The 27,741-nt window shown below is 33.6% G+C and overlaps 1 protein-coding gene across 3 annotated transcripts in view; it reads left to right on the forward strand.

The window, feature by feature from the left end:
• LOC140441322 (spermine oxidase-like) overlaps positions 1 to 27,741 on the forward strand; it is a 69,785-nt gene that overhangs the window by 17,320 nt on the left and 24,724 nt on the right. For 2 of the 3 annotated variants that reach the window (XM_072531970.1, XM_072531971.1), the window contains exons 2-3: positions 13,322 to 13,472; positions 20,296 to 20,596. In XM_072531970.1, coding sequence (XP_072388071.1) covers positions 13,370 to 13,472; positions 20,296 to 20,596 — 404 coding nt within the window. In that variant the 5' untranslated portion in view covers positions 13,322 to 13,369. Of the gene's footprint in view, positions 1 to 13,298; positions 13,473 to 20,295; positions 20,597 to 27,741 lie in introns of those variants that run through there. The other variant, XM_072531969.1, reaches the window with a different exon arrangement.

The following is a 27,741-nucleotide window of genomic DNA, read 5'->3' on the forward strand; positions in this document are numbered from 1 at the left end:
CGTCCGAGCAACAGACTCTGTTTGCGAAATTAATCACTTATTAAAGTAAATTTCATATTCTGTATTTGTTGAAGTAAATAAATTTACAAAGTGAATTGGTAATGAATCCTATAGGTAACCAAGTTATAATAACTTTAATTGACATGAAAATAAATGGTTTTCTCTGCGATACATGAACCTATGTCAATTCTATTTTACATATCAGACGCATGATAAGCAAATGAGAGTAAACAGAACTTAATGATAGGTGATTATATTCAAATTACTTCAATACATAGCATAGGCGTAACAAATTTAATTAGAAAGTAGAATGTTGGTAAATAACAATGTAACACAATCTATAGGCATGTTAGTAGCGGATTTGTTTTATGCCCTGATATACTAACATTAAGGAGACCATGTAATTTTTACTTTATATATCCAACTAGTGTTTTCAAATTATTTACTTCTGGAATTACTATTTATCTATTATATGTAGTAAGAATTAATTACACATTCATATGATAATATATATTTTGATATAAATATAAACGACCTATTTTGATTACTAGAAAACTATTTTATAATAAAATTTTAAGTTTTGTCAAATATACATACAGTGAGTACGTAAAGATTGGAATAAATTCGTTAACCCTTTCGCTAAGGGCTAAGTATCGGTTGCGCGTTGCTCATATACGGCGCCGGGAAAATTTTGCACTTCGCGATCGAGACGGCAACTCAGTAGTTTACATTCTTTCTATTGAAGTGGTTGAATCGTTTTTCGTTTGTCGGCAGTTTGTTTATAATCGTTTTATGAAAGTAGTGGAATTTTTTTTCGTAAAACTTTAAAAAACAAAATTGTATTCAGAAAGTACGGCGCTAGGATGGGTGATGTGTTGTCGTTTATGTACGGCATCAGTATGGTGTATTTGTGGATCTTAACGTACATGATCGATACTAAGCAATATGGACAATGTAGAACGTATAATTACGATATAGCTCTTCAAAGATGTAAATATTTTAAAATGTAAGGTAACAGAAACTGAACGATTGAGATTAATTTGCGTAATAATACGGCGCTCGCTCATCACAGCTGCAAATGAACATCGTACTTTTACGGCAACAGTATCGAATTAAACGCTTGATTAAGCCATTGGGCTAAAAAAGCTCAGGCAGGTCGATTTTATTTTTAGTTGCGCATATTTTTGTATACGAATATCATTTTCTATTGGTATGTCAGTTGTGTCGTATAACATTTCCAAAAATTAATTCGGGAATATTAAAACACGTATTTTTGTATTTTTTTCCTTGTTGCCTGTAAATAGTTTTTTAAAATTACTTTTTATTGGTTTAAATATTGTAGTAAATAAAAACATGTCTAAAAAAATAAAAGTTGGTTATGAAACAGTAACTGTTTTAAGAGTTATGGATATAGGATCCATACACAAGCTGAGGCTTGTAAGTTATTTAACAATAAATATCTCGATAGACCTATACACAATCGAGGATGACCAAAGTCGAAGCCAAATTAGAAATTTTGGTAATGTCTGTAAAGATCAATTGGTTGTAATAATCAGTGCAAAAAAATATTCATAAGCCTACCTGTGAAATTTCATTATATCAAATGTCTGTTTTAAAGTCTCTTAAAGATAATAAGTGGTACCCATATAAAGTACAAGTGATTCATGTATATACTTATGTGTGTGTGCATGGGAGAGAGATAGCATTAGACAAAAAAACCTTTTTGCCACAGAAAAATTTATGTACTTAATAAAGATAAGTTCGATCGCAGACAAGAATTTAGTTAATTAATGATGGCTCTATGTAATTATGATCCACAATTCCTACGGAAATGTGTTTTCTCAGACAAGACCTTCTTCTCCTTAACAGGTACAGTAAATAGGCAGAACTGTAGATACTGGACATAAGAGAAAACTTACTGGTCGGTAGAAGGACACATTCAGTATCCACAGACAATAAACGTGTGAGCGGGAATAGTTGGTAATAAAATTGCGATTTAATTCAACAGCGAATAATTCGCTCACTTGCGTATCTGTAATCAAATCATCACACTACAGTAGTAATGGGCAATTTTAATGCCAAAATTGGACATGGATGTGTGGACGTTTATGTGGGTGACTATGGATTAGGAGAACGAAATGAACGAGGAGACCGTATGGTACAATTTTGTCAAGCGGAGGAGTTAGTAGTTGCTAACACTCTTTTCAAGTTACCTAACAGACGACTGTACACATGGAAATCTCCGAGTGACACCAAAGGTAGAGTAGTCAGAAATCAAATTGACTTTGTCCTTGTTAGACAAAGATTCTGAAACTCTATACTCTCAGCTAAAACCTACCCAGGAGCAGATATAGGCTCGGATCACAATCCTGCAGTAGTCACATTAAGAATAAAACTAAAGATCATTCAAAAACATATACAGAAACAAATTGACGTGAGAAGACTGAGTGAACAACATATAAAAGAGAAAACAATAGTGAACATCAAAGAAAATTTACAAAATATAGAGAAACTGAAAAGAAATACTGATAACATAGACCAAAAATGGGAGAATATTAAACATGCCGTAATGCTAGCAGGGAGAGAAAATTTAACACCGAAAGAAAGGAAACATAAAGAATGGATGAATGAGGAAATAGTACAGTTGAAGTGTGAAAGAAGGGTACACAAAACAAATAACCCGATAAGATACAAAGAAACAGATAAACTGATAAAAAAGAAAATAAGAGAAGCTAGAGAAAGATGGCTAAGTGAGCAATGCCAGGAGTTGGAACAACTGGAGCGAAAATATGACTTTTTTAATGTACACAAAAAGATTAAAGAAATGACAGGAAGGAGAAGAACAACACAGACAGGACAGATCAAAGATACAGATGGTATACTCATAACAGATTTACAACAAAAAATGAATCGATGGACAGAATACATATCACAACTTTTTGATGACAAAGATAGACAAGAAATCTCAAACGAATATACAGATGATACAGGGCCTGATATAATCAGAGAAGAAATATATTATGCAATCAAACAAGCGAAAAGTGGTAAGGCCCCCGGTCCTGATGAAATTCCCGTAGAACTGCTCAAACTTATGGACGATGAATCTATTAAAATACTCCTAGATCTATTTAACACAATATATAGAACTGGAATAATACCTAGGGAATGGCTCCGTTCAACCTTTATACTACTGCCAAAAAAGGCAAATACAAGGGAATGCAGCGAACATTGTACGATAGCTTTGATGAGTCATGCTCTAAAACTGTTCCTGAAAATAATCCATAATAGGATCTATAGAAAATAAGACGCAGACATCCGTAACACTCAGATGGGATTCAGAAAAGGGCTGGGTACAAGGGAGGCTCTGTTTGCAATGAACGTTCTCTCACAGAGATGCTTAGACATGAACCAAGAAATTTACACCTGCTTTATTGATTTCGAAAAGACCTTTGACAAAGTACAACATGAACCACTAAGACAAATTCTAATAAAGAAAAATATAGACAGCCGAGATATTCGAATTATATGCAACCTATATTGGAATCAAACAGCAAATGTGAAGGTTGAGGGTAGGCTAACAGAAGAAGTTCAAATCCGTAGAGGAGTCCGGCAGGGATGCATCTTGTCGCCACTTTTATTTAATCTGTATAGTGAAGCTATTTGTGAACAAGCACTCGAGGAAGAAGATCTTGGTCTGATAATAAATGGTGAGATGATCAACAATATAAGGTATGCTGACGATACGGTTCTCCTAACGGGAAAGCTAGTAGAACTACAATATCTCGTTCAAAGTCTCAATATATACTGTAACAGTTACGGCTTGAAAATTAATTTGAAAAAAACTAAATTTATGGTAATCACGAAATCAAAGAACATCAGAGCTAATCTTGTAATAGACAATACAACGATTGAGCGTGTATCCTGTTATAAATATCTAGGTGCTTGGATCACAGACGATACTGATCAAACAAAAGAGATTAGATGTAGAATAGAAATCGCTAGATCAGTCTTTAATAGAATGCGCAAACTCTTTTGCAATCGTGATATCAACATAAAGTTACGAATACGAATGCTGCGGTGTTATGTCTTTTCTACCCTGTTGTATGGAGTAGAGGCTTGGACACTAAAACAGTTGACCACAAAAAACATCGAAGCTTTCGAGATGTGGTGCTATAGGCGCATTCTCAGAATATCATGGATGGACCGCGTCACTAACACGCAAGTACTCCAAACTTTAGACAAAAGATGCGAAATTCTAAATGAGATAAAAACTAGAAAGATGGAATACTTGGGGCACATTGTGAGAGGTGAAAAGTACGAACTTTTAAGAAATATCATGCAGGGCAAAATTAAGGGCAAAAGAAGTGTGGGAAGAAGAAAAATATCGTGGCTTCGTAATCTACGTGAATGGTTCGGGTGTAGTTCGATTGAACTTTTTAGGCGCGCTGCTAACAAAGTCGCAGTGGCCATGATGATTTCTAATCTCCGCTAGGAGTGGCACGAGAAGAAGAAGAATCAAATCATTAAAATCCTCTGTTACCGGACAATGCGCTATGATACCAGGAAGATAGAACACCACTGCATTACGCACTATGTGTATGTAAATATATAAATATTATTTTTCCTAATATATGAATTGACAGATGAGGATTTTGAGAGTGGCCAGCTAGATCTCCCGATCTGTCCTCGCAAGACTTTTTATAATGGGGATACCTTAAGTCTAAAATTTACGTTAACAGACTTATTAGTATTTACTAACTTAAAGAGAAAATTGGGACCGAAATTAATTTAATTAATTAAATAATTAGTTAATGCTAATACCCTTAACAGTGTTTTGCAAAAGTTTCAATATCGTCCTGTATGTCAAGAGACAAATGGTTTACAATTTAAGCATTCAATTTAATAGTTTTTAGGTTTATTTAGTCCTATTTATATTTTTATAAATTATGTTTACATATGAGTAAAATTCATATCTTTTATATTTCTTAAATATACAGTTATGTGACATAAGCGACAAAAGACATATAACATTTGTCTACAAAAAGATGAACTCCTTTAGATAATACTGTCAAAATAAGGTGTTACCATTTAAAAAAAGTGATAATGACGTCACAAATCAAGCAGTTAAGACGTCATCAAAATTATTACTTCAGCAAAAGATGCACAACCAAAAAATATAATTGACTTGTCTGAGCTTTTTTCCCTAATGGCTAAATCAAGCCTTTAAAGATTTATTCCAACATTTACCTGTTCACTGTATGATAATAGTTTTGTCAAATTTTCAAATTCAAATAATAACAAAGTATTAAACTTTCTTGTCTTTCTTAATTTACAAATTGACTATTTTATATTTCGACAGAAAAATAAAAGTTGTACTTTTTTACTGATCGCTGAAAATAACGAAATAAACATTGCCGGCAAAGAAGCAAAGAAAAACTTAAAATGAGAGAGGACAAAACCAGTCAGCTGAGGAAACCTTTCAACGATGTTGAGTTTGGATCCACTACCCACGTATATTATGAACAATATTACGGTTGCTGACTGAGGATCTAAACACAAAACTAATTATAAAATTTGGACAAAAAAATACAACAATGCCTAATATCCAAAGTGTGTAGACAAGCAAAGCAAAGACAAAGTTTTTGCCTTGCTTAAACCTGACAAAAACACCAACGACCACAAAAGCTATCGGCCAATATATCTATTTATTTTTTCAGCTAAAAAGTTGTACTTTTTTCTGATATTTTCTGTGCTGATTATTATCTAGCGATTCTAACCACTCCTCCGTTTTATATTTTTTTAATCGGTATATTTTACTCTGTTTTCATACATATTATTTGAGGTCGGTCCATGTTACCATTTTTATTATAAAATTTGGCTACGTTTACCCAATTAATCATAATATATGGGTTACTAAACATGAAACTTTTAGTGTGTAGCAGATTGAACGAAGTAAAAATATATCAAATCATAGATAAACATCTGGTAAATGTGTGTTTTTGCCTAGAATGTCAAGAACTCCTTCTTCTAGAATTGCAATTAATTCAGTAAATTTGTACTGTAAAGTGATACTAGTAGGAAAGTTTTGGGGAAGTTCTAATTTTTTCATTCCATATGTGTTTTGGGGTACTAAATCTGAATCTGAGGTTTGCGGACAAAATTTCGTGACGCTGAACACTTAAAAAACCAGAAGAACTCGGTTTTTTTTTTGATCTTTTCCGGTTTTTTGCTTAAAACTCGAAAACTGTTAACTTTTAGTAAATGGTCTGTTTACAGAAATTAAAGTACTTAAAGTTCTGTACAAATGTCACTATTTTGGTTATTGTACAGACGAACCGTTCGGTCTCAAATGCAAGTTGAAAATTGGCAATTTGTACCGGTGTGACTGGAAAACCCACCTTTTAGAGTTTTTGTATTGAAAGGTTTTCAGTTAATTTCCCCTAGTATTTAAGTTAATTAAAATAAAGACCGAGTCACACTGATAATTCACGTTTTGACTCAAATATTATAGCTAGACTGAAAAAAATTAAAGTAACTCAGTTAAAAAGCAGTTAAAGCCGCTTTACATTCCAAACGGCAACAATCTGCTAAACTGTTGTAGACGTTGTAGTATGTGTGTACGTGTAGCGCAGACTAGCGCACTATAAACTGGATGGCACTCGGTCGGCATTCGGCACCGCACACACACACATACACATACACACTATACGACTACCTACGCGAGTCAGTTTGAGATCGTGCGGGGCTCGGAGTAGCTGCGCCGGCGACCGTGTACCTGCGTGACTGCGTGCCTAGTCTCTTTGTATTGTTTATAAACAATAATACGATTTCTACAAGTTATGTTTACGCGTGGTGTTAAAAATGGCTTCTGACGTTTGTTTTATTTGTGATAAAGTACTGAATAATGATGTTGAAAAGGTGACAACGGTGCGGGAAAAAGGTTTGAAAACATTTATTGAGTCGAGCAAGAAGAGGAAGGATGATCATCATGTTCAGTAAGTAAGCTAAGTAAAAATCTGCAGTTGCGCTTCATGAGAAATGTCGCAAAATCTGCAATGATGTAAAAATGATTACCGCTTATTTGAAGAAAGTTGAGGAAAGTAGGGAGCAAGTTCAAAGGCGTTCTATTGAATCACCTTTTAATTTTAAAACTTAATGTTTTATGTGTGGTCTCGTCATAACACCTGAGTTTATGGAACAGCAAAGAAAAAAGAAAGCCAATCGCAATAGGGTGTATCAGGTTCGAGTTCTAAAAGTCAAAGAAACTGTTATTAGAAGACCAGAAGAACGTGGTGATAAGTATGGAAAAGCCATAATCAAACGCCTTTTGCCTGTCTCAGACTTGGTAGCTTCTACCAAGTTCTAAAAAAAGTATAAAAAAACGGGTCCATTTGCCGATGATGCTGAAAGAGCAATGGAAGATGTTTACAATTATTTAGAGAATAGTGAAGGGGAGTGCCAGTTTTTGCTCGATGAGTTGATGGACCAAATCAAGGGTGAATATCGGCCTGACAAAAAGACAGTCAAAGCTAATCTATTAAAAAAATATGGAAGCGACATAATTATTACCATGTCCCGAAACAAGAAGCCGGCAGTTTGTTTCAAAGACACAGGGTAGAAAATATTGAACGACGCTTGGTACCAGCAGGCGTTAAAAAACGAACAAGAGGAAAGACTACGGATTGTTCAGATGGCTGTTGCCATTATTGTTGAAGATATCCGGAGCCAGGTTTATGAGACAGAGCAGTACCCCGCACCTGATAAGTTTTTGGAAGGAAATGAAGAACTCATTCATGAAACACTATGTATATTTATGTAAAAAGTTGTACTTCATAAAAAACGTGGGGACTGTGACAACTGAAAGAAGAAAAGCAACGCACTTGCTCATTGTATTGTAGCGGCAGTGAGGCCCAGATCATTCGTCTCACCAGTCCTCGTAGGGTTACCCGTGTTTCTCTACAAAAAGTACGGCTCAAGAAAATTGGTTGATGTAGTTTCTTCTCTGGGGTTTTGTTCATCTTATACAGAAACTGTTCGACTAGAAGTATCAGCAATCGGCAGCGATCCGCACAAAGTTGACCAGCCATGCTTTACACAGCAGGTGTACGACAACGCTGATTTTAACGTACATACAATCGACGGATACCATACATTTTACGTCATGGGTGGCATTTCTTGTATTGCACCAAAACATGCAGTAGCTCCTAACCAATCGATACCTCGGTTAAAAATGAAAACCGTGTCAGGTTTATGGAAGTCATGGAGCTGTTCAACTTGTTCATTTTGAAAGGACAAAACCTCAAGGTTTATCTGAAATCAAGATAAAAGATCCTAAGGAAATGTTTACACCAACTGACACTGTGACTCCATCTGTGCCTGATCTTCTGTGGCTCTATGAAAAAAGCAGAGATATTGCCGGCCTTTTAGGATGGAATGGCTTCATGGAAGCTGTCACAGGAGACATACCATATGAACTAACATTCATTGCTGACAGCAATCATAAAAGTTAAATATTGAAATGTAAAAAGTAAGTTTTGGATAAATTGCTAAAAATTTACAATTTTCAACTCGCACTAGAATCCGAACGATTCGTCTGAAAAAATAATACTGGTATTTGTAGAAAATTTCAAGTACTTTAATTTCTGTAAACACACCATTTACCAAAAGTTGATAGTTTTCGAGTTTTAAGCAAAAAACCCGAAAAAAGAAAAAAGAAACGGTTTATTTTGTTTTTTTTTAATGTTGCGTCACGAAATTTTGTCCGCAAACCCCAGATTCGGATTAAGCACCCCAAAAAACATATGGAATGAAAAAATCAGAACTACCAAAAAACTCTACTAGCAAAAATACAATGTAACTGAACTAAACAGTTACGTGGATTTCTTCCCCAAGTGAAGATGAATAGTTTCAAACGCGAAAACATACTTTAAGTATTTGTTTACAATGAAAATCGTAAAAAGGAATTTTTCTTCCAGAAGTAACTTTTCGTCTGATCAACAAAGAGACCGGTTAGCTGTTCGTTGGTTATTAAAACGGTTTTTCGCCGTATGGGCGATTGTTTTGTTTGGGTGTTTGAAAAAAACTTTATCTTTGGAGATCAATTGTAGTTTTAGGCAATGGTGTTAGTGATCGTATGCAGTTAACGAAATAGTACCACGTAAATCAAAAGTAAAAATTATTTTAGTTTCAGTAGATCATCTTTAATTTCAGTGGATATAGGCAAGCCCACAAGTCAGTGTAGGTTTTTGTCTTTTTTATGCATTCTGCAACAGCAGAAAATAACTATGCTGAATAGCTCCATTTGGTGATCAGTATGAAAATGGAAATGTATTTCATTTTTTTTGTATTTCTTCTACATATACTCAGTGCCATGCAGTGTTGTTGAAATAACACTATTTAAAGAAGTAATAATCGATGTGTTTGGGGTTTCGGGAAACTGAGACTTTAGAAGCGCTAAAGAAGACATCGGTGAGGATGTGGAAAGCTCGGCGCAATGATAATCGACGCTGTTTAACCCGGAAGACTGTGAATGCTCTCATTATTTCTTATTATTTTGTTTAAAATTTTGTTTTCTTCTTATCTTGTCTTCTTTTTTCCAATTTTTAAAAAGCTATTACAAAAAAAATCGGTGGCACTTTTTCAGCAATAAGATTGTTATTTATTTCTTTGTTTTGATGATTTAATATTTTTGATTTAGTTTTATTAGCCATTATCTTTTATTTATTTCTTTTTTTTTTCTCCAATTCTACTTTAGTTTGTGTAACAACGTAAGTGTCTAAAGAACTTTTTTCCGATTCTAAGCAACGCGACCTCATTCATTTTGTGTACCTCAAACATCTCTGACGTTTGGGTTGCTACGCGATCTACGAAAAATGGGACATTAGCATCTTAAAGAGTACTCTTTACATATTCTCGTATAAATTAATATAATTTTTACAGAAACTTAAAAAAAAAAACTAAACAAAACTTAACCCTGCACTGTTGGCACCCCATATCGGAACACCAGTAGTGGCACCAAGTCTGACAAATCCAAAATTCAGCCCATTAAATATTATATTCTTCCAAAATAATTATTAAATGATGGATGTTCATGAATTGTGCAAAATAAAACAAGGGTTCATGAAAATTAACTTTTATTTAAAATTTATTTTAAAATGTAAGATTTACTTGTCAAACTTGATCTTATGAGTTATACTTTTAAAAATTTTGTACGGACAATATACAATCAGGGCACTGATACTGGGCATGTGTTAAACAAGTAAATTTTTTGCACATTTGACAAAAATATTCAGTCTTACTGTCTTTAACGCAAAAACTACATCATTTTTTAATATTTAAATTTTCGGGATTACCTCTGGGAAGTACATTTGAAGTTCCCAGCCACTTCTTGGCGTCGGTTGGAATAGTTGGAGAGATATTTTCCACTATGAAGCAACGCTTTAAATGCTGGTCGATTAGCTCTGCGGCCAAACGTTTTATGTATATTCTATAAAGCAAATTATCATTTTGATTATTGGCCAGATATTTAATTTTGGAGTTTATTACAGCTCCATTCATAAGTGAATAAAAAATCACCATTGGCCATCTACGGGTATTTCAAGCCACCTTATACGTGGCCCAAAGTTCGTCAACGGTGTCGACCCCACCTTTAGATGAGTTATAAAATATTATAATCTATTATAAAATATAAAATATAAAATATTATAATCTGTTATAAAATATTATAATCTCTGGCTTCTATTAATGATCTGTTGATTCGTCTATTTGATCATTATTGTGCATACTTGAGATCAGTATGACATTTTTTTTTTCATTCTTGGGTACATAGAATACTATTGTAGTATTTTCTTAAAATCCAAACATACTTGAATAAATAGGTCGATGTTTGTTTTTATAAACTACAATGGTAATTGTCTTTTATTTTTTCTCACTGTACCGACGTATGTCAGATTGTGATCAAAACGAAGTTTTGTAATAAGCTCAAAGCTAATAAACCAATTATTACACGTAAGGTTTTTTCAAGTACCCGATATTGGACCAAATAATCTATCGACAATACTAACTGGATCATTTTTTAAATCAAAGGGCCCCTCTGGTTGTAAACCAACATATGGTTCTAGATTAGCTGTATATCTAGTTTTTGCATCAACTAAGGCAAAGATTTTTAATTCATATTTATTTGATTTGGAAGGAATATACTGTTTAAAACTGCATCTTCCCCGAAATGCTTAAAGTTTTTCATCTATATTGCCATACTTGCTAATTGTGTAGGCATTTTTGCAATTTTTCACAAAAATTGTAAACAGTTGTCTTATAAGCATTAGCTCCCTAGACAATTTTATTTTGTCTCGAGTTTCTGAGTCATTAAATCTAAGATGTCTTAATAAAAATAAAAAACGTTGCTGTGACATGGTTAACCAAAACATTTCAACCCCGCTGCCATTTCGCTCCCACAACTCTTCTGTGCTTAACCGATTACTTTTCAAACTCCCTGCTAAATAGAGCAATCCTAGTAAATCTCTTACTTTGATTACATCAGTATTTTTAGCAGAACGAACTCTGTTATACATCTCTATCATTTGATCTATATATTTGTTCCTACTTTCAACAATAATGTTGAAAATATCTTCGGAAAAAAACAAACTCCTACAATCAATTATGGATTTAGCATTACTATCATATGCTTTTACACCCAGTAAGTGAAAAATTTTATTAAATTGGCGAGTTCTTAGCATTTGCACTGCACCGGGAAGTGTTTTCTTCCAGACTGCTTCATCTTTGCCTATAAAAGTAGCAATCCATGACACTTTTGCTGGTATTACATCCACTTAGCAACCATCGAGATCACCCTCTTATTTAGTATCTGAATCTGAAAGATGTTTCTCCATGTTATCTACTTCATCATCTGATTCAATGTCATCAAAATGTTGTTCTGTGTCAGTTTCTACTTTTCAAGCACTTGAAGTAGACGACTTGTGCTAGGAATAATAAATTTGACTAAGCAAAATATAAAATAATACATGTGTACATAATGGAATACATAATATTAGCAAAATTACTCACCTCTTGTAAAATAAATTCCAAGAAACGAAAATAAAGCAACAGTCACTTAAGTTATTTAAAGAGTGGCGCCAAGTCTAATAAACCCAAATAGGCTATAACAAAAAATATAAAAATCTGGCAAAAGTTCTCTGCAAGACGGTCGATGCAATAATAAATATTAGTAAGGTATTAAGAGCACGAAGTTCATAGGTTAAACCCCACTCTTTTTATACCGTCTAGTACGACGCTTGGATCTGACAGACTTGGCGCCACCGCTGCAGTGTTAAGAAATAAAAATCATTTAACATGATGAAATAATTACACCAGGCTAAAACTATAAAAAAGTGCTATGATTTGGATTTTGTACACTTGTTCTATGATGTTGATGCTGAGGATTTTCAATAAAATAGAAAAATGAGGTACTTATTTGGATGGTACATTATTGTCTGGGTCAGATAGAGCAGAAATGCCTCTGCTGTCTCTGCATCCAAAGTTTTAACAAAAGGTGACACACAGTATTTGACTGAATTTGTAAAGCCAAAGTTCCACGAGAAGAACTATTAGTGGGAATAGACAAAAATTTTATGTATTTTTTTTCTGGTGGACTGAGACGAAGACACACTGTATGTATCAGTTTACACAAAAGTCTAAAGTATAAAGCGAAGATGTGATTTTCCAAGTCGGCTTTCTGTCGAAAGAATTGCGTCAGATTCGTGCCATGAGACATCTTCCATCTAATCAGATAAATTAAACAAGTGACTAAATAAGATCTTAAAATTTATTGTAAACAAAACTTAGTTTGTTTTTGCGTTCAAAACCAAAACGCAATTTTTAACGCAGGTAAACTTATCAGATATTCAAAGAAACGATTTAAAGCGAAGCAATTTCAGGGCACTTAAATTGTACAAATAATCAATTATCTCTTCGTTAGAAATTCTGTTTATGATAAGGTAATGTTCAGATATATAAATAGAACCCGCAGAATTTAAAAAAAAAATATGCATGGTCGAACAAAAGTATTAAAATAAAATTATTTCAAGTTACAGGATTTTTAAATACTCAAACTAAGACCTAGAGAATTTTTAAAATCGTTACAATCGTGATGTCCAGAAATTTCAATTTAAAAAAAAATAATAAATATTATAAACGTATAAATTATACCACATGTCAACTATACCTACGCCTCTGGTCATTAGATAACGTTATCAATAAAAACTATTAAACTTGATAACTGTTTCTAGTATTACTGAATAAAACTTTATATTGTTTTCAATTTTAGAGTCCCTTATGACACTATTATTATAAAATTTAAGAAGTTAAAACAAGCATGTCACAGACACCAAGCATTATTATTATTGGAGCAGGTGCTGCAGGAATTGCAGCGGCCACAAGATTGTTGAAACACGGAATTTCCAATTTTAAAATATTAGGTAAGTGCGTTTTACTGTGGTATTAATCATAGAGAATACAAAAACTACTTTAAGATAATACAGTAATAATGAAGGATACGTTCTTTTCAAAGTAGTTTATATTTTGTTTCGTAAAAAGGCGCCACGGGTAGCGTAACGACAACGGTTCTGCACATTGATTCATTACTCTCGATCAATTCGTTTCTAGTTATTATATACTTATTAATTTTAAGCAGGATTAAATTAAAAGCTGCATAAAAATTAACTAACAAAATAGATACATTCAATAACAAATAAGAAAATTAAAAAAAAAGATTCGATTCGTAACAATTCTCAAAATTTGAAAGTCATAAATGTCATCCTTCTTCTTCTTAAAGTTCCATCTCCTATCGGAGGTTGGATATCATAACGGCTATGGTCACTTTGTTGGCTGCTGCTCTGAAAAGTTGTAGTGAACTACAGTTAAACCATTCTCTAAGGTTCTTCAGCCAGGAGATGCGTCTTCATCCTATGCTTCTTCTTCCTTGGATCCTTCCTTGCATAATAATTCTCAGCAGCTCATATTTTTCTCCTCTGGTTATGTGACCCAAATATTCTAGTTTTCGTCTTATTATGCTGTTCATAATTTCTAACTCCTTATTTAGACGTCGTAGTACCTCAGCATTGGTAATCCTTTGAACCCACTGAATTTTTAATATTCTTCTGTAACACCACATTTCGAACGCTTCTATTTTCCTTATATGTTGTTTCTTCAATGTCTAAGATTCCATTCCGTATAGTAAGATAGAAAATATGTAACATCTTAGAGCCCTCAATCTGAGATGCAACTGAAGGTCTCTGTTGGTAAGCATTGTCTTCATTTTCACAAATGCTTGCCTTGCAGTTTCAATTCGGACTTTGATTTCTCTGCTTTGGTCATTTTTGTCATCAACCCAGGTTCCCAGATATTTATATGTCTCTACTTTTTCTATTTGGGTTTGCTCTATCATTAATCTTTCATTTCCATGTTGCGTTTTTGAGACAATCATAAATTTAGTTTTTCTCTTATTTATTTTTAGTCCGTATCTAATGCAATAATCGTTAATTCTATTTACCAATTCTTGTAGCGATTCCAGGGTGTCTGCCATTATAACGGTGTCATCAGCGAATCTTATGTTATTTACTATTCTTCCGTTTACAGAGATTCCATCACCCAGATCCGCTATCGCTTCCTGGAATATGGCTTCACTGTACACGTTAAACAGTAATGGTGACAGAACACAGCCCTGTCTTACTCCTCTCTTTATATCTATATTTTCGGACTTTTGTTCTTCTATCTTTATATTGGCCTTTTGATTCCAATACAGATTGATAATGATTCGTAAGTCTCGTCTGTCTATATCTTTGTTTCTCAGTATTTCTATTAGTTTTTCATGTCGGACCCTGTCGAATGCCTTCTCGAAGTCGATGAAACAGGAATAAATATCTAGGTTCATATCTAAGCATCTTTGAGAGAGGACTTTAAAAGCAAACAATGCCTCTCTCGTTCCCAAACCCTTGCGGAACCCAAACTGAGTATCATCCATATCATCTTCTAGTTTTCTATATAATCTTCCATGAATCACCTTTAGAAATATTTTGAGGGTATGGCTTATTAGTGATATTGTCCTATAGTCTGAACAATCTTTGGCATATACTGTTTTTGGTATTGCTACAAAGGTGGACACCAACCATTCCTGTGGGATTTTTCCAGTTTTATATACTTCATTAAATAGGTCCAGAAGTACAGGTAGAGTTTCATCTTCTAGACATTTCAGTAGTTCCGCAGGTATTTCGTCTGGACCTACAGTTTTTCCGTTTTTTGCGTTTCGTATTGCTTGTTCGATTTCCTCTATTATGATCTCTGGCATCGTTTCGCTGTCGATTTCTTCCGGTTCTTGCCGATTATCCTCAAACAGATCTGTTATGTATGTCTTCCATTTTTTTAATTTCTCTTTAATTTCTATAATGATTTTTCCATTTGCGTCTTTCAGAAGGGCATCTTTCTTTTTTCTCAGTGTATTTGTCATTTCTTTTATTTTCTTATGCATGTTAAAGCTATTATACTGTTTTAGCATATGCCTCTATTTCACTGCATTGATTAGCAAGCCAGGTGGTTTTGGCCTCTTTTATTTTCTTTCCTATCAATCTCTGTAGTTCCTTGTATTCTGCTTTACTCCTGCCTTTATGTTTCCTTCTTTCCTCCATTAGATCTAAGATTTATGAAGTCATCCATCTCTGTTTTTTTTTTGTCATCCAATTAATAGCAATATTTAATCGTCTGTTTAAATTTTTATGACACTTTTAGTTTTAAAATAATTTCATATGTAATTAATATTTTAAAACATCTTATTTAGTTCATATTGTTGGCTTACAGCAAAAATCCGTTAAGTCCGTGTTTGGTCTTTTTTGGGGTTTGCTCACAGAGAGAGTATTAGAAAGAGAGAAATTATCGACTGGTAAAACCCGTTTAGTGAAAGCACTTATCTAAACGTTAATACTAAATTTGACCAAAATACTTATACAAGCAAAATACTTGTTGCTTTAAATTGATCTTACTTTTATTTATTTTTTTTAAACAAAAAAATTTTTTGTACAAAAATCCTTTATGTTTATTTAAAAGACTTACATTGTAAAATAATAGTCATATACTTTTTTTGTTTTTTAGCATCGCTTATAAACAATAATATTATTGTGAGCAAAATATGTATAGTCGAAATAATATATCAACTTTCAAACTTTAATTTTTTTTAAATAATAATTACAAGAAATTAATAGTAAAGTTTTAATGAGACAGTAAACATTCAAAGTTAATTTTCTCGAAACAAATAATTGCGTAGTTAACGAATTTTTGCAGTAAGCTCACGATATATTAACTAAATTTACTATCGACTAATATTTATTTATATTTTATTGTTAATTAATTATTTTGTCTGAATTTGACAGTTCTATCAGAAGTAAACAACGTATGCTTTGTTTATACGTTAGCAGATGACGTTAAAAAAAAGCAACCGGCGAAAGCAATAGTATATATCACCAACATCATTAACAGTATACTAAAATTAAGATACTTTCCGGATACATGAAAGGAAGCTCACGTGATCATGATAGTAAAACCGAGAAAAAACGGCACATTTCCACAAAACTACAGATCTATCAGATTACTATCATCAGTAAGCAAGATAGCAGAAAGAGTCATACTAACCAGACTCAATAAAGAAACACAAGCTTTGGGAACTGTTCCAAAGGCTCAGTTCGGATTCAGGACCGAACACTCCTGCAACTGCAGGTTTTAAGGCTGACAGGATCTATCACCAAAGGCTTCAATGAACAGTTGTACACAGCAACGGCGTTTCTCGACGTGAGTAAAGATTTTGATAGAGTGTGGCATCAAGGTCTGCTCTATAGAATGAGCAACCTAGGCTACAGTGAGGAGATGACATGTCTCCTTGCATCATACCTAGCTAAAAGGAGGTTCAGAGTTCGGATTGGACCAACCCTATTCGAGCTCGGAGCCCTGGAGGCTGATGTGCCTCAGGGGGCGGTGTTATCACCATACATATACACTATCTACACAGATGACACTCCAACATACCCCAGAACACTAGTTAGTCTGTACGCGGACGATACAGCCATCGCAGCTAGCAGTAGAGATCCTAACCTAGCTGCCAGCCACCTGCAAAGCGCTCTGAATAGGTTCCAAAGATGGTGTATTAAATAGAAAATTACCCTGAACCCCGAAAAGGTGCAGGCCGTCATGTATAGACACCGAAGAAGTAGACCAGAAAGAGAGATCACTATAGAAAATACCCCTGTAGAATGCACTAACTAGGCCAAATACCTTGGAGTCATACTAGACATAAAGCTCACATTCACTAAACACATAAAGCAAACAGTTTACAAACCAAAAGCGCTAAGAAGTCAACTCTCTTCGCTGATAGACAGAAAAAGCAAACTTCGCTTTAAAACAAAAATGAGAGTAGCTTACAGCATAATACTACCCTCTCTAACATATGCATCTAGCGCATGGGGACACACATGCAAGAGCAATCAGAAAAAGATTCAAACAGTACAAAACTGAATGATCAGAGAAGCCCTAAATGTACCTAGATATGTCCCACTGAGATACTTAATACACCTCAACAGAATACTAAGAGAGTTGGCGGACTACGATGTAAACACAAGAACGGTGCATAGACGGTCGAAACAACAACTAACTGGATATAGGGAAGAAGAATAAATGAAGAAATGAGATAGCCACAGAGTAGCTAAAAGAGTGGGTTCAGACAGTGAGCACAAAAAAAAATGGGGCAGAGTTGCTGCAACCAGAAAAGAGATGGTTGGTTGGATGAGTTTGGATGGTTGTAGCATCTTAGTCACAGTCTGGCAAGACTAAAACGATAGTATATAAAAACAATATACACCGGGGTATGTGAGGACAATATACACCTGGGAATGCACACCCCAATACACGCACACATAGTAGTAGTTTAGATTAGATAAAAAAAAACAAAACCCAAAAAAATATACACAGGGTGTCTGAGAGCAGTATACACTTGAGAATGCACACCCCATAGTTAAGTTAGATTTAGTAATGATTAAGTAAAAAAAAAAGTAAATCCGCTCACTGTTTAAGCAAAACTAAAGCCTTATCGCATCGAGAAGATCAAGCGAATACTGTATCCTATGACATAACTAATAAATGCATAAATGTAAAAGGCCCGTCAGACCTTTTATAACAGCCGCATAGGCTTAGACCCTTCAGGCAGAGCGTATGTAGATCTTAACGCGAATTTTGAGCACCGAGGTCATGTGCAGCATACATGGGCTCGGTGGACAGACGCCACTCGAACACCCAGCCGGCGAGGAGAACTAAATTTATTTTGCCAAATCGGCGACTGAGTGAACGAGCACACAATTTTTTTCGGACAGAGACCCATCAGCCTAGGCTGGTGGCTCTCTGTTCGGAACCCACACTTTTTTCTTTGTTTTTTAGGGCACAAGTCCCGATGTTAAGTAAGATTAACGTATATAGAATCAGTAAAGTAAATAGGGATAAAAGTCGATATATGTGCTACCCCTACAGTTAGGTGGCTTAACCACAGTCAATAATATTAGAGGGTCCCAATACCCGGGGCACCCAAATTAACTTTCAGATCATAAGCCTCCTCACGTAAGTCACACGATGAGGAGGGGTGGAGGAAAAGCCTGAGGGTCAGATAGGTACCACTTTAATAGTGAAGTGTGACCGGCTTGATCTTCGGACATGTGGATCCCACTTTACAATGGTATACACATGTTCCTAGGAGCAGGGTTGATTACTATCTGTATATGCCTGAAGTTGAATTTACTTTAGATCCAAATTTTGATGCAATTCGGTGGTGACATGGAAAATTACAGGGTATCGCCGTATTTTGCGTTCATTTACTATGCTAATATATTTTTACGAAAATTAAATATTAACTAAGAGATTGGAGAAAAAACTAAATTTCTGTTTATCCCAAAATAATAGAATATTATTAATAAACTTTATTCTCGTGTTTATTAATTTTCATAAAGTATTTACTAGTACTAAAATACGTGTGACTTTAGAGACTCTTAGTCAAGTTTGAATAGACACACTGTTTTGATATATAATATTTATAATAACTCAACGAACAGCGTATTTGTCTAAGGTAAGACATTGTATTGCGTTATATCCACAACTATTTATAGGTTACCAATTTTGCCCAAAAGAAGATAGCTAAAAGGAACCACAACGTTAAAGTTTCATATGGTCAATGGACCTTCAAATATAAAAACTGCGGAGTTTTTAAACGGATGAGTTTTTAAGTAAGGAGTGAATTAGTCGCTATGCACTAGAGCGCCTTTGGGTAAATTCTATGCACTTTTTGTAGATATGCATTTACAGAAAAGCTGTTCAAAATTAAATGGTCCACCAAAATGTTACTTTTCAAACTTTTTTCACCTTTTGTCAAATATAACTTTTTTGGCAAAAATATATTCAAAAAGTAAAGCAAAAAACACGAAATTACGTGGTTTTTCTATTTTGACCCATAACATTCTTCAACGGGGGTATAGGTTGCTTTGCAACATTGCTTTGCTGAAAAAAAACTTCTATACTTCCTCTTTAAAATGACATTTGGTAGAAGTTTTCACAAGGTAGAAGGATTCACAATATCCAAAATATGGTTTTTCCAAAATTCGCCACTCACGCCTTTTTTCCCTATTTTTCGCATACATTGTGCTATAACTTTTTTCTACGTAGCTTCTAGGTTATGTAATGGTAGACTAGGTTATGTAATGGTAGACAGCAGTAACATTTAGTAGAAATAAAATTGAATTACCTTTAAAATGGTCAATGGCAGAATGTTCTGGGACTATAAGCAAGATACTTTTTTCAAAGTTTTCTACTTTTAACGATTTTTTGCTTTTACGGCTATTTTTTAAATTTTACATAACCTGTATGATAATTCAATAACTAGATTTGTCACAAGAATTATTACATACTAAGAAAAAGGTTCTAAGGCAATACTCGTTGGTGTTAAGTCAATGTTTATAAAATGGAAGGGAAATACTTAAATGGAATTACATAATACATATACCTTAAAATATTAAAATATACTATAAAATTTAAAGGGATTAATGGCTGCTGGGCTTAATTTAAAATAATTTGAATTTATTTTACAACTCGACCACATAATTAGGTTTGTACACTGTAATGTAACAACATTAGTTTTTTTAACTATATTTTCCTTTTTTTTATTTATTATTTCTAATAAATATCTTATTTACTTTTGTTGTTTACCTTTTACTGTTATTACAGAAGCTGAAAATCGAATCGGAGGAAGAATATATTCTACGCAATTCGGTGGAAGTATAGTAGATGTAGGTGGCCAGTGGGTTCACGGAGAAAAAGGAAATATTGTTTACGAGATGGTTAAAGATCTTAATCTTTTAAATTCTTCTATCAATGACTATGAAGATAATACATTTTATCTTTCAAATGGTACGCAAGTTTCCAAAAAACTTAGTGACCAACTTTTTCAAATTTACAGTGAGGTAGTTGACAACGCAGAGAATGCTGAAGATATGCACCAACCCTATGGTGAATATTTCATAAAAAGGTAACATTTTTCACTTTATATTAAGATAGTCTTCCTTAAAGTTACGGAACAAAATTTTTCTTTAATCGAAAATTTTAATTCAAAAACGAGTTGACTATTCAGTTTTTACCTAACTTACTCTAACCAGTCTGCTTATACAGGGTGTTTCAAAAAGGTATGTCATAAATTAATTCACGCATTTCAAGGACAAAAATAAATTGATTAAATCCAATTTACCTTAGTAGAAAAGTGTACACAAAAAAAGTTACAGCCCTTTGAAGTTACAAAATAAAAATTGTTTTTTTGCATTATCTCCTAAACTATTTGACAATTTGTAATAAAAATGAACACAATACTTTCTTGTTCTGAAAGCATTTTTCATACAAAAGAAACAACAAAATCTAAGCGCACAGAAAAATTTTAAGGGGTGTGTGCAACCCTAAATCACCACAAACTTTTGAGTACGTTCAAATCAAATGAATTTTGTGGCATCATTAGTTTAACACTTTATTTTTAGAACTTTTTTGCCTCTTATCACTTTTTCGAAAAACTAGTTTTTTTTTTATAGTAGGCCATGAAATTACAATTAGTTTCTACGGATACAAGAATTACAAATAGTTCCATCAATAATAGTCAATAATTTGAAGCTATCGTTCATTGTGTGAATAAGATTAATAATAAAAATTTTGATATTACAATGGCCTACACATTTCAGAAATGGCAGATATGCATTTAACTTTCGGTAGGTTGGATCAGATTAAATTATGATTTCAATAAACTATCGGAAATATCGTAGGTGAATCTCAAGGAAATAGTGCAGCAGCCGCAAGGCGTTATGCAGTAAAATACTCCAATCGAAATACACCCGGTAGACGATTATTTTTGACCACGTATTGTCATTTACGTGAAACGGGTACATTCCAACCGCAAGTTGCTGGCAATAGTGGTCGTCTAATAATGGATGCAATTGATGAAGACATTTTGGAAATCATTGAAGAAGTCCCTGGAACAAGTACAAAAGTAATAGCTGCTCAACTAAATGTTCCTCACGTAAGGGTTTGGAGGCGTTTGAGGGATCATCTGCTTAAACTCTATCATTTAACAACGGTTCAAGAGTTATTGGTTGAAGATTATCATAAAAGAATAGGATTTTGCGATTGGTTGTTAATGGAAAATACTCGAAATGTTAATTTTATTAGAAATATTTTGTTTACCGACGAGGCTACCTTCAGTAGAAATGAAATAACAAACAATCATAACGAGCACATTTGGGCCGACGAAAATCCTCACGCCAAAAACGACTCATCACCGAAGGACTTTCAAAGTTAATGTTTGGGCAGGAATTGTGGATTAGGCAATTCCTGCAACAATCTAATAGGCCCAGTATTTCTTCCCAACAATTTAAATGGTGATAATTATTTGCAGTTCTTGGCAAAAAATGTTACAAGAGTATTTGGAAGAAGTGAATTTTGCAATAAGGCAAAATATTACGTGGTTTCTACAAGATGGCGCTCCACCGCATTACAGTAATGGAGTTCTTTGTAGACAGTATCCTGGTCGGTGTATTGGAAGGGGTCGTGATGCACCCATTTCTTGGCCACCCAGAAGTCCAGGTCTTAACCCCATGGACTTTTGCTTTTGGGGGTTTATGAAAGAGAAAGTGTATTCTGTTACAATAAAGGACGAACAACAGTTGAGGGTTAAAATAATTGAAGATGCAAATTAATTTCGTCAGAATTATATGATTTTTCAACCCATTCGGTTTTCCTTATTGAAACGATACTGAAGGTTTATTGAAGAAAATGGGGGTAATTTTAGTTATGGGAGGTTATAGACATTTTTTGTACTTGTTAATTCATTTTAGCCATATATTTAGTTGCACGTAATTTTTTAAATGTTAATAAAAAGGTCCGTAGCTCAATAAAAACTGTTTTTTGAAAAAAGTGATAAGAAGCAAAACATTTTTAAAAATAATGTTTTAAACTAATGAAGCCACAAGATTCATTTGATTTAAACCTACTTTAAAGTTTGGGGTGATTTAGGGCTGCACACCTAACTTAAAATTTTTTGTGCGCTTAGATTGTGTTGTTTCTTTTTTGTGAAAAATGCTTTCAGAACAAAAAAGTAGCGTGTCCATTTTTATTACAAAATATCAAGTTGTTAAGGAGATAATGCAAAAAAACAATTTTCATTTTGTAACTTCAAAGTGCTTTAACTTTTTTTGTGTACACTTTTTTACTAAGGTAAGTTGATTTCAATCAAATTATTTTTGTCCCCGAAATGTGTGATTTCATTTATGACATACCTTTTTGAATTACCCTGTATACGAGTACTAAGTGACAGAAATCTGAACACCCATTATAAAATATATTTTGTATAATTATACAGGGTAGCAAAATAAATAAATAATTAAAATGTGATTGAATGTGAGTTAATGTGATTGAAACAACTTACAGGGGTAAATGAATTATTATTGTGTTAATACACCTCGGTGGGCCACACACTCTTGGATGCGCCTGGGCTTGCTTCTGACTAGGTGGTCAATATCCTCCTGAGTTATCTCGTTTTCTGCCATAATTAAATTATCTCAAAATACTCCCAAAGTTTGTACACGATGCTCTAAATAAAGAAGTCTCCGACCGATCATGTTCCACACGTGTTCCATTGGGAATAAGTCTGGAAATATCGGGGGCCAGCGCAATAAACTGAGATGTCATGTTTCTTTTAATGAAGACTAGAGTTAAGCTTGAACCATAAGCGATGGCAGTCCTCACCATAATTCCAACAATGCGAGGCACGTGCCGTTCAACAACAAACTGTGTATTTCATTTTTCTTCACGTGGTCTTCTGACTCTGGCTGCATCATGCATCCTTTAACAGAATGGAAATTCATCACTACTAGACAGAATCCTATTCCATTTCTGGTCTCTATCTATTTGTTCTCTGTAGAATTCAAGTCAATTGAATCGATTTTTAGGGGTAAGACGTAGCCAAGAATATGGCCAAACTGAAAAGAGACCAAAGCTGCATACTCGACGATAAATTTTTCGCGTCCCAATTGGTCTTTAATTTCTGCAAAACCATTTATTCGTAATGTACCTGGTAGAGGAGAAGAAGTATCTTACAGTCAACAATCTTAGGCGAAGATCTTGGCGCTCTGTTGTTCTTCGATGGCTTAGCCCTTATCCCTTCGATATTCGAGACTGGCTTCCTTGACGCCATGTCCGATAACATATTAACACAGTATCTAAACTTCTGTGAACCATATTCAAGCCGAATCCTAAACTCGCTCAGTTAATGGAAATTTGGGCAATTTCGCACTTTAGGCATTGCAAACGACTTAAAAAAAATAAAACAGCACACGACTAAATTTTGATAGGTATTGACTTTAACGATAAATTTTTATTGGGTAGCAAATCTAAAAAAAGAAATAAAGATAAAAATCTAAACTGATAGGGTAGTCTATATCGGTGCTATCCAAGTACCTGGCCTTGTTTCGGTAAATTTCGGTACACTTCGCTTGTAGGTTCCGAAAATAGCAGATGCTTGGCATTTATTTATTTGTTTTCTGTGTTCATTTAACAGTACTTATAAGTTGCTAGTATTTTTGTTACTATATGCGTGTTTTATGTCGTAATAATGGTAAAAAGAGAACCGACTGCTAGCGAATTTAGAAGATAAGTAGATTATTCATTTTTAAAATGACCCATGAAGAACAATGGAAGTACATACAACAATTTGTAGACGATTTAGATGAGAATCTAGACAGAAATATCGAAAACCAGAAATCAGATGAGGACTATGTTCCGCAAAACAAACCAGATGAAGATGAAGCTTCTGACGCAGAGGACGTTTTTATTGATATCAATAGTAAGATTGAAATCGGTACCAATGAAAATGCTAATAGTGAAAAATATTTTGACATTTTGTAAGAAAGTTCTTCCCAAAGTGATGTTCTGGTTATAATTGATAAAATTTGGCAACAAAAGAATTTTACTGCAAGTCGAACACTGAAACATAACATTTTGCGTAAAAAGGCGGGCCCAGTAGGTTCTACTTAAATCTTTCTGGTAAAGATACATTAGGCGTTAGGTGTTACATAGTTACACGCTAAACCCATTACAAAGGTAATGACGTATCTAAAAAGTATATTACAGAAAACCCAGAAAAACCTCGAAAAGTTTGGAAGTCACCCACGACAGAAGAATTTGATTTATACTTAGTTATTTGATTATTATGCTGTTGTTCTGGAATTTATCATTGATTGGTACTTTGAGAAGAAACAAAATGTATCGTTCACAAAAAATACTGCCTTTGTCAGAGCGTGAGTCGGAATCGTTAGTATACGGATTCAATGCAGATCATGTTACCATTTTGTTCGTATATGCCAAAAAAAAGCGTTATCTTGTTGTCAATAATGTATGACAACGAAATTTTAAGTGGCCCAAAAATAAACCTGACATAGTTCAGTACTATAATAAAACTAAAGGAGGCGTAGACAACATGGGCAAAATCGTTTCTTATTATTACACTAAATGCAGAACTTTGCGCTGGTCAGCAGCCTTCTTTTACAATATTATAAACGTAGCTTACCTAGCAACCTCCATAATTTATACAGAGAATAATCCACAAAGTGCTATTGAAACTAGTAAGCATAGAGCTTTTTTGTAAGACAAAGAAAACAACTGGTGATGGCTGCAATTTCTACTAGATCTAAAGTACCAAATGTATATAGAATTTTTTTTATTATTGACTGAAATTGAGTGTATGTTAAGAAGATGTCTTCCTACTGATTTAAATAATACGTCAGAGTCATTACCTCTTGGAGGTGCCACTTAACGCCTCAAGATTGTTAGAAATTACCACATTTGCATGTCTTTAGTGAAAAAGCGGCTAAAGAAAGACACGAAACTCATGTAATGTTTGTTTGCGTCCACTATGGAACGAACACCTACTAAAGATAAGTAAGTGAGGACAATGTGTTTGAAATGTTACTTTTATGCAACTAACTGCCAGCGAATGTCTGCTGCTATTTAGTGGTTAGCTACAAAAGTGCCCTCCATTTTAATGGCCATATACAAAAACTATTTACTAATATCGTTTTGTTGCTTTTGAGCTAGACAAAATTTAAAAAAGCTTACAAAATTTCAGCAAACGGTTTGCTATCGCTTTCATTTGATGAAAAACCAAATATGTGACGGATTGAGTAAAATTCGTTAAACCTTCCGTAAATAAATTTGGATGAATAGAGTGATACCGATAGAATGATACCGATAGCAAAGTTTTTGCTAAAATCTCTAAACTTTTATAAATTTCATATTGCTTAGAAAACAATGTATGTATAATTTATAGGAGTGTTGTATAGTTATCAATGACATAAATTCCTAGTAATTTTTATCAGGATGTAAATACTAAAAGCAAATTTATGTCTAATACATACTCGATATTATTTATTTACGGATATAAGTATCAAATGTAAACGTACTTTTAAACATCCTAAATAGAAGAGTCACACAAACATCCTAAATAGAGGAGTCACACAATATTGAATATTATTCAGTTTATATTCAAATAAATTATTATTTAAAAACCAATTAAGAGTAAACTATAGAAAATTAAAATAGAGGTTAACAATTTGTGGTAATTATAAATTATAATGTGTAGGTAATTCTATATACGGAAACGGTAATTTAATTAATGGAAATTTCTAAGGATAAGAAATATAAATAAAGCTGGGAAAATAAATGGGAAAAAGGTTTGTAAAAGCAAGAATTGAAAAGATATAAATAGACGAAACTAAAAATGTAAAGAATACGATATAACAGGAACATGAAATTTTATTTTATTAATAGTTTAAGAGACAGGATTCGAAGAATTCGTCACAGAACAAAAAATTACTGATGTCGTGGAATATATAGTGAGATTCAAGCTCAGAAGATATAACAATGCTCTCAAGTAACATTGCTTTCTTATTCTGTGACTCAAGTGACAATGGCTGAGACATATTGTCTGCTTGAGAGAACTCTGAAAATGGACGCTGGGAATAACAAACTGAAAACGAAGAAATAGCAGGAGAGAAGTAGGTAGAAATTAAAAGAGGTGGATAGCTATCAGAGATAAAAACACTAAAAAAAATTGTGGGTAAAACACTATATGAGTAAGCTAGAAGTACATATATACGACGGACATATATAAGGACTAAGTAAGAAACAGAATAGCAAAATAGAACGACCATATAAGCCAAATAAAAAAAATAGAGTAATAAAGACGGCAAGAGCCGGTTCCTCAATAGGAAACGATCAGTTGCAAGACTACGAAAACGATGAAACGGCAACTTACTGAAGGCACATTGAAAACAGAGTAATGTTTACATAAAAAGAAGAAGAAAAAAAACTTAATACTAACCAATTTAACTATATTCTTCAAATGTTATATCAAAAAAAAACATACATACCAAATAGTTTCTTTGCCTTGCTTAGCCCGAACTCACCTGAAACAAATAAAAATTCGATAAATATTATTGATTTATTTTTAAGGAAACGCAAGGATTTTATATTCTATTCCTGTGGTTGAAGTATTAAAGATAGCTAAGTTATATATGATATGGTATATATGATATGTTGACTCAATATCTCAGCGTACCATAATAGTGGTAGTTACTTGGAGGACCACATTGACCCCTTAGCAGTCTCTAGGAATTTTTGAAGACTAGTAGTCGCGCGCGATCAAAACCACCGCTTCGTCTTTTACTTCTTAGCTAGTATTAATAAAATTACAAGGAATCAGTTTAAGTGAAGCACTATTTAAATAATATTTAACAAGTATAGTAACATGTTACAAAATAATATAAAAATAAACTAATGTTGTGAACGCTAGACAACACCAAAAATTCTATCCCCTACTCCGATAAAAAAGGGACCTATATTGTAGCTACGTTTGCTGAATGCATTTGCTGAAGTGGAGAAGCGGACAAACAAATGACGAATTAAATTAAATGAACTAAAATCAGCACATATAGACAAAAAGATTGAGCATAGACACACATACGTACAAACATATATAAATATATATGTATGTATATATGTATGTATATATATATATATATATATATATATATATAAAGGAGTACGACCGTCAAACAATATTCAATAAGTAAGTTCCAAAAA

The sequence above is a fragment of the Diabrotica undecimpunctata genome, chromosome 5, assembly GCF_040954645.1.
Source record: "Diabrotica undecimpunctata isolate CICGRU chromosome 5, icDiaUnde3, whole genome shotgun sequence".
Taxonomy (NCBI): Eukaryota; Metazoa; Arthropoda; class Insecta; order Coleoptera; family Chrysomelidae; genus Diabrotica; species Diabrotica undecimpunctata.